Source organism: Ctenopharyngodon idella, chromosome 17 (genome assembly GCF_019924925.1).
Source record: "Ctenopharyngodon idella isolate HZGC_01 chromosome 17, HZGC01, whole genome shotgun sequence".
NCBI classification, from domain to species: Eukaryota; Metazoa; Chordata; class Actinopteri; order Cypriniformes; family Xenocyprididae; genus Ctenopharyngodon; species Ctenopharyngodon idella.
The window spans coordinates 8,439,419-8,456,245 of record NC_067236.1 but is presented as its reverse complement, the minus strand read 5'-3'; the positions used below and the strand labels follow the sequence as shown (position 1 = coordinate 8,456,245).

Sequence of the window (16,827 nt, the reverse complement as noted above, 5' to 3'; positions counted from 1 at the left end):
AATGCAAAGCTGAATTTTCACCATCATTACTTTAGTCTTCAGTGTAAAATGATCTTCGAGAAATCATACAAATATGCTGATTTGGTGGTTCTCATTATGTTGTGCTACTTAATATTTTTGCGGGATTCTTTGGTGCATAGAAAGTTCAAAAGAATTTTGAAATAGAAATCTTTTGTAGCATTACAAATGTCTTTACTGTAACTTTTGATCAATTTAATGCATTCTTGCTGAAAAGTATTAATCTCTTTCTTTAAAAAATAAAATATTGTACTAAACCCAAACTTTTGAACAGTCTCACACTTTGTGGTTGATCTTATTCTCAGTATATACAAGAGGATTCATTTGTAGAGGTTTTCAAACATTTCTGAGTCTTATTTTCCCACAATTCATATATATCTCTCACAACATCTTGACAGTAATGGACAGGCCTAAAAGCTGACATTGCCATTATTTGGCGTTAGTGTCAGACAGATTTAGACTGAATCTTATCATTTATTCATTTGAAGGGGAAGCAGAGAACAGTCTGACTAATATATTTGGACATACTTCTGCAAATAAAAGATTTAATATTGATTGTGAACCTTATTTCTGTGGTGAATCCGTCTGTTCAGGTCGTGACTTGTGGTCAGATCGGCTCTCTGTCACATTCAAAGCATCGGCTGACGTGACACTTTTACTAGTGACAGCTGGGACCCTTTGGTCTCAGGTTAATCTAAATGAAGTGTTTCAGCTGACCTGTTACACCGTGGCCAGGGAAGCGTGCAATGCCTCATCAGACAGAAATTACCTCTCTAAATTCACCTGGGCAATTTGCAGTAAGGTATATTGCCACCAAACAAGATTGACTGTTTGTGAAACAGGCCCTGTGCACTCAAACACAGATGGTTGAAATATCTGAGGCTCAAGCTAGTGAACTGTAATAGTATTCAGAGAGAGCACAACAGTGATAGACTGGAGAATAAATAAAGAGCAAACACCAAAGGAATCCCTGGCGAAAACCATCAAGAGTCTGCATGACTAAAGTACTGATGTCTGATGAGAGAAAAGACAAAAACCACACAGCACAACCATGTGGAAACATATACTGTTTATGACAACTATAAAAATTAATGTGATTGTGAGCCATGATATATTAAAGCAACACATTTCCTGACTTGAGCTCTCAATTCAGTTCTGATTTCGATTAAATTTTACTTGATTTTTTTTTACACATTTGGTCATACATTTTAAAATTGCATCTCTTGTTATTATAACAAAGAAATTATTATAAAATTATAAACTCAAGTATACTAAGAAATAATCTTCCATAAAAGTATAGAAAGTTTGTTAGACTTTTTGAACGATTCATTAAAAGTTTCAGATCATAAGAATCATGTGTTTATGAATAGAACTACAATCGTTGCACTATATGTTTTTGATTATCTTATTTGAGTTATTTGTTCATGAATTGGACTACTCTGGTCCTGGTGTATGTTATTGCATGCAGCCTGTGATGGCAACTCAGGAAAAAAGACATGTTTTCTTTCATGATACACTGTCCTTTTAATCTGTGATGACACTCTAAAATGATACTGGAATGTTTCTCTGCATTTCACATCATTTAAACAAGTAAAAACATTTCTTGTTATTTCTATAATAACATTCCTCCATCCAATCATTACCTGCAGGGAACTGACTAGAGCATCACTATCCTTGCTGGCCCTGGAATGACATTCCTATTTAAGAGTCAGATTTAAGCTTAGGAATGAGGTTAGTGGCTTAAACTACATTCTTTCATTATTAATCCATTATAGGGGGAGGGGAAATTATTGTTTGACAGGAACTGCTGTTCCAGGAACTTGTCCTACTTATTAATCATGTCATGCTTTTTATTTTACAGTGACTGTACAGTAACCTGACATCAGTAAGACAATGATTGGACCTACAGGGAGTTGAATCAGATGCACTGAAATACGCACCAGTAAAGTCACCACTTTCAGAGTAACTCCCTGCATGCCATGCTCGGCCCGGTTCTCCCTCAGACTGCCATTTAGCCCACGATCAGAGTCCCATGTCGCCAGCTGGAAGACAGAAAGAGGTTGTGATTGAGCTTTGATCAAGTTTGAGATGGCAGAAATGATTGCAAAGAAAAGGGAGATGTAGAGAGAGAGAGAGAGAGAGAAAAAAAAAAAAAAGAGTATTCAGGAGGAATTGGACAGCTGCTGAAAGCCAGGGATGACCTTACACGACCTGAGTTATTGTCCCCAAACACTAATTTGTCTATGATAGACCCCTCACCATTGAGCACAAATCAGCAGCTCTTTCAGGATTCATCTCAGGGGTTTGGCTATTTGTGCTTTTGTTACATGCCCAGGTGAAAATGGTCATGTAAGCGTGCAAAGTGGTCACCTAGGCAACAGCTGTCACATTTTCCTCTTCTCTTTTAAAACCAATATGGAACACAGTTCCAAGCGCAGACGCAGACACACACACTGCTTTTTGTCGATATGCGTTGTCGATATGCAGGCTGTTGATTAGAGCCAATATCAACACAGAAAATGCAATAAAGCAGAAAACAATACAAAAAAGAACAATGTGTCTTAAGTTCAGAAGGCCTTAAAGCTGAACTGTGATGCAGCTGAAAACAAAATTAACATCAATAACAATAAAAATCTAAATATGAAATGTAAGTGTACTGTAATATTTTGTTTTTTTGAAATGCACATCATCTTGTTTTAAGTCACAAAATAAGCACATTAATATATATATATATATATATATATATATATATATATATATATATATATATAAAATAAAAAAAAATAAATCAACCAAATTTTGTATGGAAATATTATGATGATGTTGATGGAGCCATAGCCTTGTGGGCACACTTTTTTCTCTCCTAATGTTTCCTATCTCTTTCCTACTGTTGCAATGTTATTTCCATATTTCCATCAAGAGGTGGGTAACACTTTAGTATAGGGAACACATATTCACTATTAACTACGAATTTTCCCTCAATAAACTCCTAATTTACTGCTTATTAATAGTTAGTAAGGTAGTTGTTAAGTTAAGGTATTGGATAGGATTAAGAATGTAGAATAAGGTCAAGCAGAATAAGGCATTAATATGTGTTTAATAATTACTAATAAACAGCCAATATTATAGTAATATGCATGCTAATAAGCAACTAGTTAAAAGACCCTAAAATAAAGTGTTACCAAGGTGTGTCAATTTTTGGTCAAGATCTTGTATTGACAATGCAAGAGTCAAGCACTCTGTAAAGTCTACTCCAGCACATCCCAAAGACTTTCAATGAATTTAAGGTCTGGAATCAGAGGTGCCAATTCATGTGTGAAAATGATTCTTCATGCTCCATCCCATCCATTCTTTTACAGTTTGAACCTGATGAATCTTGACATTGTCATCCTGGAATATGGCCATGATACGTCTTCCTACATGAAAAGCTACATACTCTTTTGCCAAACATATAACATGCTAGAAACATAATAATCAATGAGAGCTTTAGCGTAAGTTCTACCAGGAAGACTTTAATGCCACAACATTCATTCATACTAATAGGTCTGGTCAATCACTGCTTGACACCTGGAGTATATAAGCATTGAATTCTCTGTTTCATGTTCGCAGTTGATGACCCTGACGTTCCCCTCCATCCTCCCCACCACCACCAGGCTGGCCCTGTCCATCCATCGGGGGTAGGCTCCGCCCCTGCCTTCGTCTTCAGACAGGTTCAGCAGAATCTGCATCCCCCGCATCCTTTGGACTAAGGACGGGGCCTACGCCAAAGAAATTATCTATGGAACTAAACATGAATCATTGTAGCTCACTACCATCTGTTAATACTTTATGGAATAAATACTAAGCAAATGTTCACCTGCCCTCTGAGTCTTTCTGGTCAAACTGTAATAATGATCCAATCATAGACTCTTAAGCATTTGGCTATTTAAATTCAAACAGTGACTTTTTTTTGTTTTTTGGCTGGGCAGTATAGATTTCTGTAAGAATTCTATTTCAGTATCTCTATATTAATCCACGAACAAACACTATTTCCAGCTTTGTAGGTATTATCCTGATTATGAGTCATCACATTAGCAGCATATTAGCCAGTCACTGAGCCAGTGTAGAAATGACAATAGGAAACTGCTTATATTCTCCCCCCACAAGCAGTGACAGCGCTTCTGTAAAACACAGTGGCTCACTTCAAGATGAAAGCCATGATGTATCTATCTTTAACTTCAGTGCCATTCATCATAATCCCAATATCCCACCAGATCCGTTCTTCCACTGAGATTAATTCAGCAGACCACTGCACCAACATTTTGAAAAGAAGAAACTCTGACCCTGAAATCATGCTTGTCTCTTGTCTGGCCAGCGTTTGACCCCACGGTCCTTTGTGAGTGACAGGATGACAGAGACTTACAGTATAGCACCTGCCCTAATGACATGTGTCATATATCTTCACTGTTGCGCCCAATACACAGTCCCTCTCATAATAATAGCCCCTACTTCATCCGTAATAGCAGGTTCAGTTCAGAAAGCTTTACGAGCAAGATATAACTATTTAATATGATAAAATCAGGAAGAATAGAGAAATAAAGAATGAAAGAGAAACAATGGCATGATAACTTGCTAGGATTTTTAAATCATCAAATGCTTATTTTATTAAATCCTTTTAGCATTTTCTCTTTGTTTAGTGCATTAAAAGTATCTCTTACTGCAGGTTACACCTGTAGGTCGCAATAAAAGACAAGAAAGACAAGTCTTTATAAGAGATTCATTTGAATCATTTACTCAAGTGATTTGTTCAGAAACTTTTCTTTACGAGCGAGCCATTGAATCACTCCCTCAAGCGATTAATTAAAAAACACTGAATCATTCAGGAATGAAACAAGGGACTGTCTTTATGGGTAAGTCCTCCGAATCATTCATTCAAGTGATTCATTAATAAAAATGATAATTCAAGGAATGAAACAAGTTAATGTCTTTATAAGCGAGTTATTTAATCATTCATATAGGCGATTTGTTTAAACACTTTCAGGAATGAAACGACACTGTGTTGCTATGAGATGCGCAACAAAGTTGATTCAACTTTATTTGGATCTTTTTTTCATTGACAGAGCAAAAATAGACAAAGTAACTGGCAATATTGTATCTAAAATCTAAGTGACTTAATGTTAACTTCTTGTTTATTGAACTGTTGTGTAAAAGCAATATCATATTCGCAATAGTGTGTCTGGTCTCACCTCTGCCAATTTGGCTCCGCGGTATGGGATTATCACAGTTTTCTTTTTTTAAATTGAAGATATTTTGCCATACTATGTTGAGATTGATTTGTGAATAGTGTGATTTAATCAAGTGCTGTAGTCTTACTTTGGACTGAAGCTAAATCAGAAATTATAGTTGTTCAGCTGCCTTCAGAGAGCTGTAAGGATGAGATTTCTTCTGTCATACATACTTCAGTAAGCTGAAAAAAATCCTCCATCTTCTCTCTCTGCCCTGTTTTTGAAAGGGGGTTTTATTCTTTATTTTCCCCCAAATTTTCTCTTTTAGCTTTTGCCTGCTGTTAAATAGTTAATCATGTGGGTTGGTGTTGACAGAGATAAGAGAGCAATGGCTTGTCCACTGGAGATGTTCTGTCAGTGAACACTTGAAAGCCAGATCTATGCCACAGAACAAAAGAGTTCTCTATCATCTGCAAGTGTGTGCAGAATCATACTTACTAAAATTCAGTGTCATGTGTCTCTTAAAGCAACAATTACCCCCAAAATGTCTTTCTGTCATTATTTACTCACCCTCATGTTGTTCAAACCCTGCATGACATGAAACACAAAAGAAGAAATGTTGTAGAATTATGGCTTAAATAGAAATGACATGAAGGTGAGAAAACAAAATAACTGCCATTTTTAAGTCAACAATTCCTTTAACCATAGGAGCAAATATTCATAATAGATGAGTATTGTCACAGTACCCAGTATTTACTTTGACAGAAAGCCCATTAACATCAACAAAACCCCTCCTACTCCAATATGAATGAAGCATCCTGTTCACAGACACCAAGCTGAAATCAGGGCTTCAGTAGTCCTTTTTTCAGCATTTACATAATACATCTCTGACTGTCTTTACTCTTTGCTGAGTGTTGTGTCGGCCGCTTTGTACTGGCAGACACTGAGCTGGTTTGTGCTGTTTCTAGCCTCTCATTCTTTTCATCTCTTGTTTGTGATATTAGTGCTACAAGTCAACCAGAATCTCGCCTGTGAAGACATGAACATTTTGTCAAGACTAAAGGTCTGTGTGGCAGAAGTTTACAGCTTTTATAGTTTGTGACTTGGAGAGCTGATGTCTCTACTTGAGAGCACATAGTGGAAAGAGGCAGAGGAACAAAGAGCCAGAGAGAGAGGATTACACACAAACAATACCGTACAGTAGGAAACAGTATGAGAGACAGAGTCGTGCAGAGCAACGGAGAGAGAGAGAGAGAGAGAGAGACAGAGAGAGAGAGAGAGAGAGAGAGAGGCTTTTAAGGTGCAAATATGAAGCTAAAAGTTCTTTTCGCATGAAGCTGTTGAATTTTTATGATTCTGCAAGCTGCTGTTTCTGTGATTGGTAAGTGAAAGAGAGAGAGCGGGATGTCTTTTGGCCTCTTTATTGAGTCTGTGAGAGAAACTCATTACCATTCATCAAATCAAATGAGACTCTCACTCTCATAAGTGATAAATTCACCTCTTCTCTGCATCATCACACTATCAAAATACACAGAAAAAAATATCTGTCACAAATGTGCTGCTTTTTATTCAACTCACTGAGCCAATTTAAACAGATTATGATGGATATATCATTGTTTGAAATATTTAGATTGTTACAATTCTTGACTATTTACTCTATGAGATCTATTTTAAACTGGAATTGTATCAGCAGCTTTTTCGCTATATAGAGATAAAGAACTAAAACTGTGTTATTACTATCAATTTATACAGGACTGTTTATCTGTTGAAAAGAAAAACAAACTTTAGTCAATCCATCTACAGTGGACATACTTTTACAGAATCTCTTGCAGAATTTGTAAAATCAAAATAGTTGCATTTTTTTTTTTTTATCAAGAATCATTTTAGATTTGATCAAAAATACAGCAAAACAGCGGTAACACTTTATCTTAGGGTCTTTTAACTAGTTGCTTATTAGCATGCATAGTACTAGAATATTGGCTGTTTATTAATACTTATTAAGCACATATTAATGCCTTATTCTGCATGACCTTATTCTACATTTTAATCCTACCCAATACCTAAACTTAACAACCACCTTACTAACTATTAATAAGCAGTAAATTAGGAGTTTATTGAAGAAAAAGTCATAGTTAATAGTGAATATGTGTTCCCTATATTAAAGTGTTACCAAAACAGCAATATTGTGAAATATTTTTACAATTTAAAATAATTGTTTTATGCTTTAAGATATTTTAAAATGTAATTTATTCCTGTAATGCAAAGCAGAATTTTCCGTAGCCATTACTCCAGTCTTCAGTGTCACATGATCCTTCAGAAATCATTCTAATATGCTGTTTTGCTGCACAAGAAATATTTTTGTGTGAACTGTGACATACTGATGAACAGAAATGTGTTTATTTGAAATACAAATCTTTTGTAACATTTGTGATCAATTTAATACATCCTTGCTGAAAAAAGCATTCATTACTTACAAATAAAATAAAATAAAATAATCTTACTGACCTCAAGCTTTTGAACAGTAATGTACGCCTGAAATGGATTTCATTACGGCAGGACTGACAAAGGATGTCAAATCTGATTGGCAGAGGAAATACATATATGTATAACCTGTTATTAAATAGGTATAATCTATTATTATCTAAGTTGGAACCTAATATAAATGGTTTATCAAGGCCATCCATTAGTCTCTATTCCTGTTAAAAGCCTGTGAATTAATCTGCATGCTATTTCAGGTATACTATGAACAGTATATCTAAAGCTTTTAAATATGGTTTTGTGGAGCTGTACTTCTGTCAGTAAATGAACAGACTGAACAATAGAAAAAAAAAAAAAAAACCCAGGTGGGAAGCATTAAGCAGACACAGAAAAGAGAGAAAAATAATGACTATACTGCATATATGGTGTTACTGCATATTATGTGCTAGATAAATAAAGAGCATTTCAGGTTTTGCCCTGCTTTTTCTCAAACTAAGGCACAAGCGTCCTCTGAGACCCCTGAGGTCAGCTGTATGCCTCTTGTCACGAGATTCTTACAGAGGTGGACAGAGACTCATTAAGGCTTTTTTTTCCCTTCCAGATTCACCTGCAACCCCCAGTCAACCTATTGCCATGGGAACTGCTCAGGCAATTGTGCAGAGGTCACCCACGGTTGGCTCGGCTAGACTCAAACACAATACACCGTGTTGCTCAAGAGACCCAATTTTAGCCTGACGTCACTCACAAAGATCAGGCATGAGATCATGTGTGTTGCTTTCACTTTGGCCTTATCTTTTAGTAGCATGTGCAGGACAAAGTGACAGTGTCTGCCTAGTCTGACTTGCTATTTGTTTCGTCTGTCCTTCTCTCCCTCCCTTCATTTTCTTGTTTATTAAAATGATTAAAGGGTTAGTTCACCCAAAAATGAAAATTCTGTCATCATTAATTACTCACCCTCATGTCGTTCCACACCTGTAAGACCTCATTCAGCTTCGGAACACAAATTAAGATATTTTTGATAAAATCCGATGGCTCAGCGAGGCCTGCATTGTCAGCAAATCAATGAACACTTTCAATGCCCATAAAGCTACTAAAGACATATTTAAAACAGTTCATGTGACTACAGTGGTTCAACCTTAATGTTATGAAGCGACCAGAATACTTTTTGTGCGCCAAAAAAACAAATAAAAACTTTATCCAACAATATCTAGTGATTTTAAAACACTGCTTCATGAAGCTTCGAAGCTTAATGAATCATGTATCAAACTGCCAAAGTCACGTGATTTCAGTAAACAAGGCTTCGTTACATCATAAGTGTTTCGGAATTTCAATGGTTCACCACTGGGGGGCATGACTTTGGCAGTTTGATACGCGCTCTGAACTACTGATTCGAATCAAAAGATTCGTAAAGCTTTGAAGCTTCATGAAGCAGTGTTTTGAAATCGCCCATCACTAGATATTGTTGAATAAAGTCATTATTTGTTATTTGGCGCACAAAAAGTATTCTCGTCACTTTATAACATTAAGGTTGAACCACTGTAGTCACATGAACTGTTTTAAATACATCTTTAGTAGCTTTCTGGGCACTGAAAGTGTTAATTGTTTTGCTGGCAGTGCAGGCCTCACTGAGCCATCGGATTTCATTAAACATATCTTAATTTGTGTTCTGAAGATGAACGAAGGTCTTATGGGTGTGGAATGACATGAGGGTGAGTAATTAATGACAGAATTTTCATTTTTGGGTGAACTAACCCTTTAAGTTGCTGAATTAATCTAGTTCACTAAAAATGTCCTGCCTCTCACTGTCAATCTGAATAATGCATCAGAACTGAATTAATCCATCTAACATCACTGCCAATATGATATCACTAAACTATTCATTCAGATTTATTAAGTCAGTGGCTTGTCAAGTTCGTCAACCTTTCAGAGGTTTCTCTTCTCAGCACCTGCTCCCCACATGAAGATGTTGGGCTAAACTGCTCTGAGCAGGACTGGGAGCGGATCCATCTTGTGTAAGATGCTCGGCTTCCCATTCTGGATTACACCATATGAGACAATTTAATGAAAAGAGAAGATTAAAAGAAAGAGAGCGGGGGAGACACAGATGGAATTGGTGAGAATGAGAGGAGAGAGAGAGAGAATAGCATCTCCATCTTCATTATGGAGTTAGATTCCTCTCAACGTCTGGCTGAAAAATAACCTCCTCATTCCAAATATCCACTATACTAGACACATTTCTTTGCTCTATATCATGCGTTGGGTTGTCAGGCCAACTTCTCAGTGTGTCTGCACAGCTCAGTTCATATTGATTAGTCATTTGTGGGAATTTTTTTTTTTTTTTTTGGGTCTGCTTGAAAATCAGAAATGCCAGCTCTGTGTTTTTTAATGATCTCATATTATTTCTGAAATTTCTTTTTACATCATTAAATACAGTGTTACTGTTGTGAAATTTGTGAGAAAGAAGACTAAGAATGAATAAGAATTTTATCTTTTTGTTTTTCAACAATTTTAATTTTTGTATTTTCAGCAATTTTAAGTGAAAATTTGATGTCAAGTATACCGGAATTTTTAGACTGTGAGTTGCATTTTATAGTAACATGCCTATATGTTAAAATAAACAAAATAAAATAAAATGAGGAATGGAGAGAAGAGAGTGGAAAGATTAAACAGAAGGAAGAGTATCATGTGATGTGCATTTTAAGAAGAGATCAGAGCAGAGGATGCATATTCATGCTGATGGGCAGCAGGACATGTGTGTGTTTATTAGCTGTCAGTGTAACGGACAGTAGGGGTGCTACGTGTGTGTGTGTGTGTGTGTGTGTGTGTGTGTATGCAAAGTCATTAGCTCTCTGTGTTACTTGCCAGAGGGAATGGTCGCGTTCAACTCACACACTGACTAATATCTAGGCAACAAGACTGAGATTGTTTGGTGTGTGATAGATCCGGCAGCCCTGCTAATGACCACAGCCGCACATGGCGCAAAGCACTTCCACTGCCCTGCGAGCATGTGCGTATGAGTGCTTGAGCATCAGAGAGATGAAAGAGAACTAGAGACAGACAGAGAGAGAAAGAAGCGATAGATTCATCAGCTCTGATGGCTACATTTGAATGTGTGTGTTGTTGTGAAATTTAATGAACTCTGAGCTATTTGTCAGTGTGTGTTAAAGTATCTTGGCCACGTTCCATATCAGTGTCTTCATGTCTAAAACACAGCAGGACCCATCATTCTGTCACTCTCTTTCTCAGTCCATCTGTCTGTCTCGCTCATCTTGCTTACAGTCCACTTCTTTTCTCCTCTCAAATATTTCTTTTCTTTTTTCTTTTTTTTTTTGGGAGTAGCTAATGATCCCAGACTACACTACACCAAAAAGGTGCTCTGTTCTTACCCAGACATATTTGACTTTTCTAAAAAAGAATTTGACTATTTTTTCTTTCATCTCTAGGCACACGGTCAGTGTTTTGGTGGGTAACCTTAGCCCCTTTTGATAGATGCCATAACTACAAAATTATACAGCTGTATTAAACAAATAGCTAAGTATGCTTTGAAAAAAAGTTTTTACCATAAATAAAGTACCATCAACATTTATTTTCATCAACACAAATTTACCATCAACAAATAAAGTACCACCCTATCCTACCTTCGTGAAATAATATAGAGACCAAGCAACTGGTTCAAACAATGTTTCCAGAACTGAACCCAAACTGAATGTTATTTTAAATAACTGCAACTGCAATAACTTTGAAATAAAGCCATTTAGATGAATAGGAATGCTAATGTATAGCTTGCTCCAGGTTTATTAGACCACTTTGTTGCCATGGAACAGTGAAACATGTAACAGTCAGTTCTATTAAATAAATACTAATAATAGTAAAAAATATTACAATCCACACACTAACTGTGCAAGAGTATCAGATGTTTGTGTGCATTTCCGGACAGATCATATGGAATAAAATAAAGACAATGGTAAAATATGAAGCTAATAAATAAGTTTGGGTAAGAATAGCAACAACAAAATCGTATGGCATTATGGCAAAATATGGTGCAAAATCCTATGCATGTCTATCCAGGATCTCCAGAGGGGGAGTTTAAAAATAAAGGACAGTATCCAGCATATCGTATAGTGCGCCAGTGGTGGTTCTGTCATTTTAACTGTTGTGCTATTTGGGGGGCACTTACTGTATTTTATACCTTAAATGTCCCATGCGCTAGTATAAAATGACATTTTCTGAACAAGGCGACAACCAAGATGAGAAAGCTTTGGAAAATCACTGCATTACAGGCTGGGTTTCCCCATAACATGCCAAATAGTGCTGTTAAAATAGTCTGAATTTATGTCATTCATTATTTATAGCTTCCACAAGATTTCCACTCACCCGCTTTACATCTTTTCCAAACGTCTCACTGTAACTGGTCCCCAGGACCTCAAACTGGACATGAGAGTTCGCTCCATTGCTTCGGAAGTCCATTAAACCAGTGAGCCCAGAAATCCGTCCCTGAAGAGAACGACAAATAAGACTTCTGTTCAGAAAGAAATTCATCATTCAAACCAGACTGGTTTTATTGAACACTATTGAACTTTACTAGGCTGAACTGAAGATAACTGAACCAGAGCGAATTAAGTGTAAGTGAGATTAATTGTAAAGTGACTTTAGACCTTTTGGATGGTGTCCAGCATGGACCAGCCGCCGTTCCAGGGCTTGGTTGACTTCCTCATGCAGTTCAGACTGGCCATGCTGTGCCACTTCCTGTCCTCTAACTTCCGGTAGAAGGCATTGGCCAGCATCAGCACACTGTCGTACAGGTACAAACTAGACACCTAGAGACACATACACCAAACAAATGTGATTATATTTGAAATATGTAATTTGTAATCTCACACAAGTTAATAACCTGACAATGCATATGATTATGTAAACATCTTAAAGGGATAGTTCTCCCAAAAATGAAAATTCTGTCATCATTTGCTCATGTATGAATTATTTCACACTCCAGTCTAGTAGGTGGCGGACACAAAGCCACTTGAAGGTAAGCCTGCAACCTTAGCCGAAAAAAGCATAATGCCTACTAATGCTGTGGTACACAGGGAAGGAGACAAGAGGCCGCTTTTTTTTAATTGATGTCAATGGAGGAGAGGCTTATCATTTAATGAATCAACAGCCTATCAGCTATTCTTTAACATATTTGCGCTTAAACATTAATTTTGAATTGATCTATTTTTAGAGTTTACACCAGAAAAAAATGCTAAGAGAAGTCACAGACAATTGCGTGACAAGTATGATTCAGTTTACAGCAATTCTCATTTATTTCTATGGTATACGCAAACAGTGATTGACCGTCGCACAACTCTGAATGAAATTCAATGACATCAAGGCTGTAATGTGATCCAAGTTAGCCGTTACACTTTCTCCAATGGTAGAGCCACAGACCCTCGTATCTCACAATAATATATCTGGCGGATATGTTAGCCTGCTTCTTCTGTTCTTTTAATGGCATACCAACGTAAAAATGTGAATTTATGCCACCTACTAGAATGAAGTGTGAAGTGCTGGATGGCACAAAGGAAAGAAATAGCGGAGACAGCAATTTTACTATACAATTGCTTAAATTTCAGGTTGTTTTACATCCAATACATATTAACCAATCCAATACATATTAAGTTTTTACATTTTCTACTTCTAAGTTCTGTAAAAGATAAGTAATGACAACTGTTTGGAAAAACATAAGGATGAGTAAATGATAACAGAGGTTAAATTTTGGGGTGAACTTTCCTTTTAAACTGTATTCTTTTATCGGGTAAAGATTATAAATGGTCTAAGCACAACCCAATCAGCACACAATGATTTTTTTTTTTACATTCCAGCTTATTCAATGTGCATATGTCTTGTGTGGATATCTGTTTAGTAATTTCAAAATATCATGTAAGCATGGTTTTTATAATAGTTATCAGGGTTTTGTTACATCTTACATGCACTCAGTCCCTAATAAGGGTGCATACACGCTAGAGTTTACACCAGAGAACAATGTAAATCCATTGACTTCAAAGTTACAAAGGGATTGTGAAAGTGAAGTACTTCATCATGCAACCAAAGATACAGGCATCAAATGACCAATGAGAGGTCCTGTTGTATTTTCAGAAATCCAGTTCAGATTTCTGCTTGATTGCAGATCGACGGCTGTTTTTATAACCTCAAAACCATTCTTGTGCATTGCTTACTGTCAAACACTCCATTGTGTAGGCAGCCTTACTCTAAAAACACTTAAAAATAGTAATAGTAGCTGAATAGGGCTGAACGCTCAGACTACATACTAAAATTGTGAAAGACAGATTGGGTGTGTGAATGTGTCTGCTGACTCTCTCTTTGAGACAAAGAGCAAGAGGAAAAGAAAGAGCGCTGCAGGAGATTTTTGCATGACTCTGCTCCTGCAGAGAGCAGCTGTCGTGCTGAGAGACACCTGGAGAGAGAAAAGACACCCTCAACGACAGCGCTGTTATCGTCAAGGAGATGAGAGTATGGGGGCCGCACGGCCAAACTCAATGTCCCCTCAGACATGTGATCCTGACAAAACAACACACTTATGAGCAGATCAATGCGTAGAGAGAGGAAATGAAGGCGTGACTGAGAGAGGAAAGAGTGTAAGAGAGGGATGGGAGAAATAAAAAATTTCATTTTACAAGTCCCGTCCTACATTTTTTCTCATTCAAGAACATACGTCACAATAGAAAAGGAAATCGAAAAAAGGAAAAGGAAATTCACTTTTTAACGCTAACTTCAAAGAACTTTGGCCTCTGTATCGCCATCTGTGATCGAAACATTTTATATTTCACATTTTCTTTTGAGAATCTGCCGATTGTTTTTTTTTATTACACAACATACAATAATGTTTCACCCCCCCCAAAAAGCAGTTATATATTCTATAAGAGTTCAATTTTGTCTACACTCTTAAAAATAAAGGTTCCAAAAGGGTCTTTTTACAGAACCTTTTTAGAAAACAGTTTTTGTGAAGAACATTCTAAAAGACTAAAGAAACTTTTTTTCCCACTGTAAAGGACCTTTTGTGTAATGGAAAGTTTCCATGGATGGTAAAGGTTCTTCGTGGAACCACAGATGCCAAAAAAGAACCTTTATTTTTAAGAGTGTAGGCAGAGGCTAAACTGATATATACGTAATGGTACAGACACTTTAAAATCAAATTAAAAATTGTTTCGTTTTACAGCAGATGCAATGAAGTCATATACTAGTAAGTCAAAATCAAAGTGATCTCAAATGCACTTAATTTAGTCAAGCATAACTGTATGCACACATAAAGCTGCAGGAGTACAGCTGTGACTGTTTTATTTCAGTTTACTACACGGTCAACTTACCACCAATGGTTTACCAAAATCTTAAGTGCCATATGTGGTATAAAGAAATGGAGAGTAATGCTTATTTGCTCTGCTGGAGTTGGCAACCTTATCCACAACCCTTCTCCCTCACACTGCATTCAGTGTTGTCAGTGTTTGCAGCTGAGGCACGATTTGTTTGCTCAAGTAGAGTTATGTGAATGCAAATGCTAATGAGCCTGTGACAGAAGGTCACATGGTTTTGATCGCTGATGCTCCTCATTCGTCCCCTAAGAAGTGGTGAAGAGACTTCAGAAGGCCCTGCCAGCTGTCTGATTAGTCAGACACATACTTGACATGGATTTAAGGGCTTGAAAGCCCTGTGAGACTGTGGAATTATGAGTCAAAGCTAGCAAGTGTGAAAAATATCATCTGTTTTAATAGCCTACTACTGATATAGAGTGAAGACTCACACAGTTACTAAGTAACAAATAACATGAATCAGTGACTTAACTGCTCTATGTGCTTCTGCGTGACTGCGAGCAAGCTGGTATGATTCCTAACTCTGTTAAATGACTTGTTTTAAAACCAGCATGTTTCTCACTGATACCACAATGCATTCAACGCATTGAAAAGTAACTTCCCTTCCACTATCAAAGATGTCTATAAGAAAGCTATCTGTTAGCATTTACATTCATTTCAATGTCAGTTGCTCAGCTGGTGCAGACACAAGGAAGTACATGATTTTAAATCTGACCATTTTCTCATGGGTTTACTTTTGAATTATTCACAGGCTGATATTTACAAATGTCATGTGACTAAACAGGCGTAGGAAAATGACAAAGAATTACATAAAGAACAATAAATAAATAAATTAATTATGGTAACACTTTACAACAAGGCTCATTAGTTAACTACATAAGTTAACATGAACTAATAATAAACTGCACTTATACAGCAATCTTTAATAATCTTTGTTAACGTTATTTCAACATTTACTAATACAGTGGGTACGGAAAGTATTCAGACCCCCTTAAATTTTTCACTCTTTGTTATATTGCAGCCATTTGCTAAAATCATTTAAGTTAATTTTTTTTCCTCATTAATGTACACACAGCACCCCATACTGACAGAAAAACACAGAATTGTTGACATTTTTGCAGATTTATTAAAAAAGAAAAACTGAAATATCACATGGTCCTAAGTATTCAGACCCTTTGCTGCGACACTCATATATTTAACTCCAGCTGTGTTTGATTATACTGATTGGACTTGATTAGGAAAGCCACACACCTGTCTATATAAGACCTTACAGCTCACAGTGCATGTCAGAGCAAATGAGAATCATGAGGTCAAAGGAACTGCCTGAAGAGCTCAGAGACAGAATTGTGGCAAGGCACAGATCTGGCCAAGGTTACAAAAAACATTCTACTGCACTTAAGGTTCCTAAGAGCACAGTGGCCTCCATAATCCTTAAATGGAAGACGTTTGGGACGACCAGAACCCTTCCTAGAGCTGGCCGTCCGGCCAAACTGAGCTATCGGGGGAGAAGAGCCTTGGTGAGAGAGGTAAAGAAGAACCCAAAGATCACTGTGGCTGAGCTCCAGAGATGCAGTCGGGAGATGGGAGAAAGTTGTAGAAAGTCAACCATCACTGCAGCCCTCCACCAGTCGGGGCTTTATGGCAGAGTGGCCCGACGGAAGCCTCTCCTCAGTGCAAGACACATGAAAGCCCGCATGGAGTTTGCTAAGATGGTGAGAAATAAGATTCTCTGGTCTGATGAGACCAAGATAGAACTTTTTGGC

The 16,827-nt window shown here is 37.0% G+C and overlaps 1 protein-coding gene and 1 long non-coding RNA gene across 5 annotated transcripts in view; one reads left to right on the top strand and one right to left on the bottom strand.

Moving 5' to 3' along the window:
• grid1a (glutamate receptor, ionotropic, delta 1a) overlaps positions 1–16,827 on the bottom strand; it is a 307,031-nt gene that overhangs the window by 27,283 nt on the left and 262,921 nt on the right. For all 4 annotated transcript variants that reach the window (XM_051868935.1, XM_051868938.1, XM_051868936.1 and 1 more), the window contains 3 exons: positions 12,356–12,517; positions 12,075–12,194; positions 1,959–2,060 (listed from right to left, as the gene is read on the bottom strand). In XM_051868935.1, coding sequence (XP_051724895.1) covers positions 1,959–2,060; positions 12,075–12,194; positions 12,356–12,517 — 384 coding nt within the window. The remainder of the gene's footprint in view (positions 1–1,958; positions 2,061–12,074; positions 12,195–12,355; positions 12,518–16,827) is intronic.
• The window catches only part of LOC127498962 (uncharacterized), a 425,088-nt gene that overhangs the window by 341,650 nt on the left and 66,611 nt on the right, over positions 1–16,827 (top strand). The gene's annotated exons all lie outside the window — the stretch shown is intronic.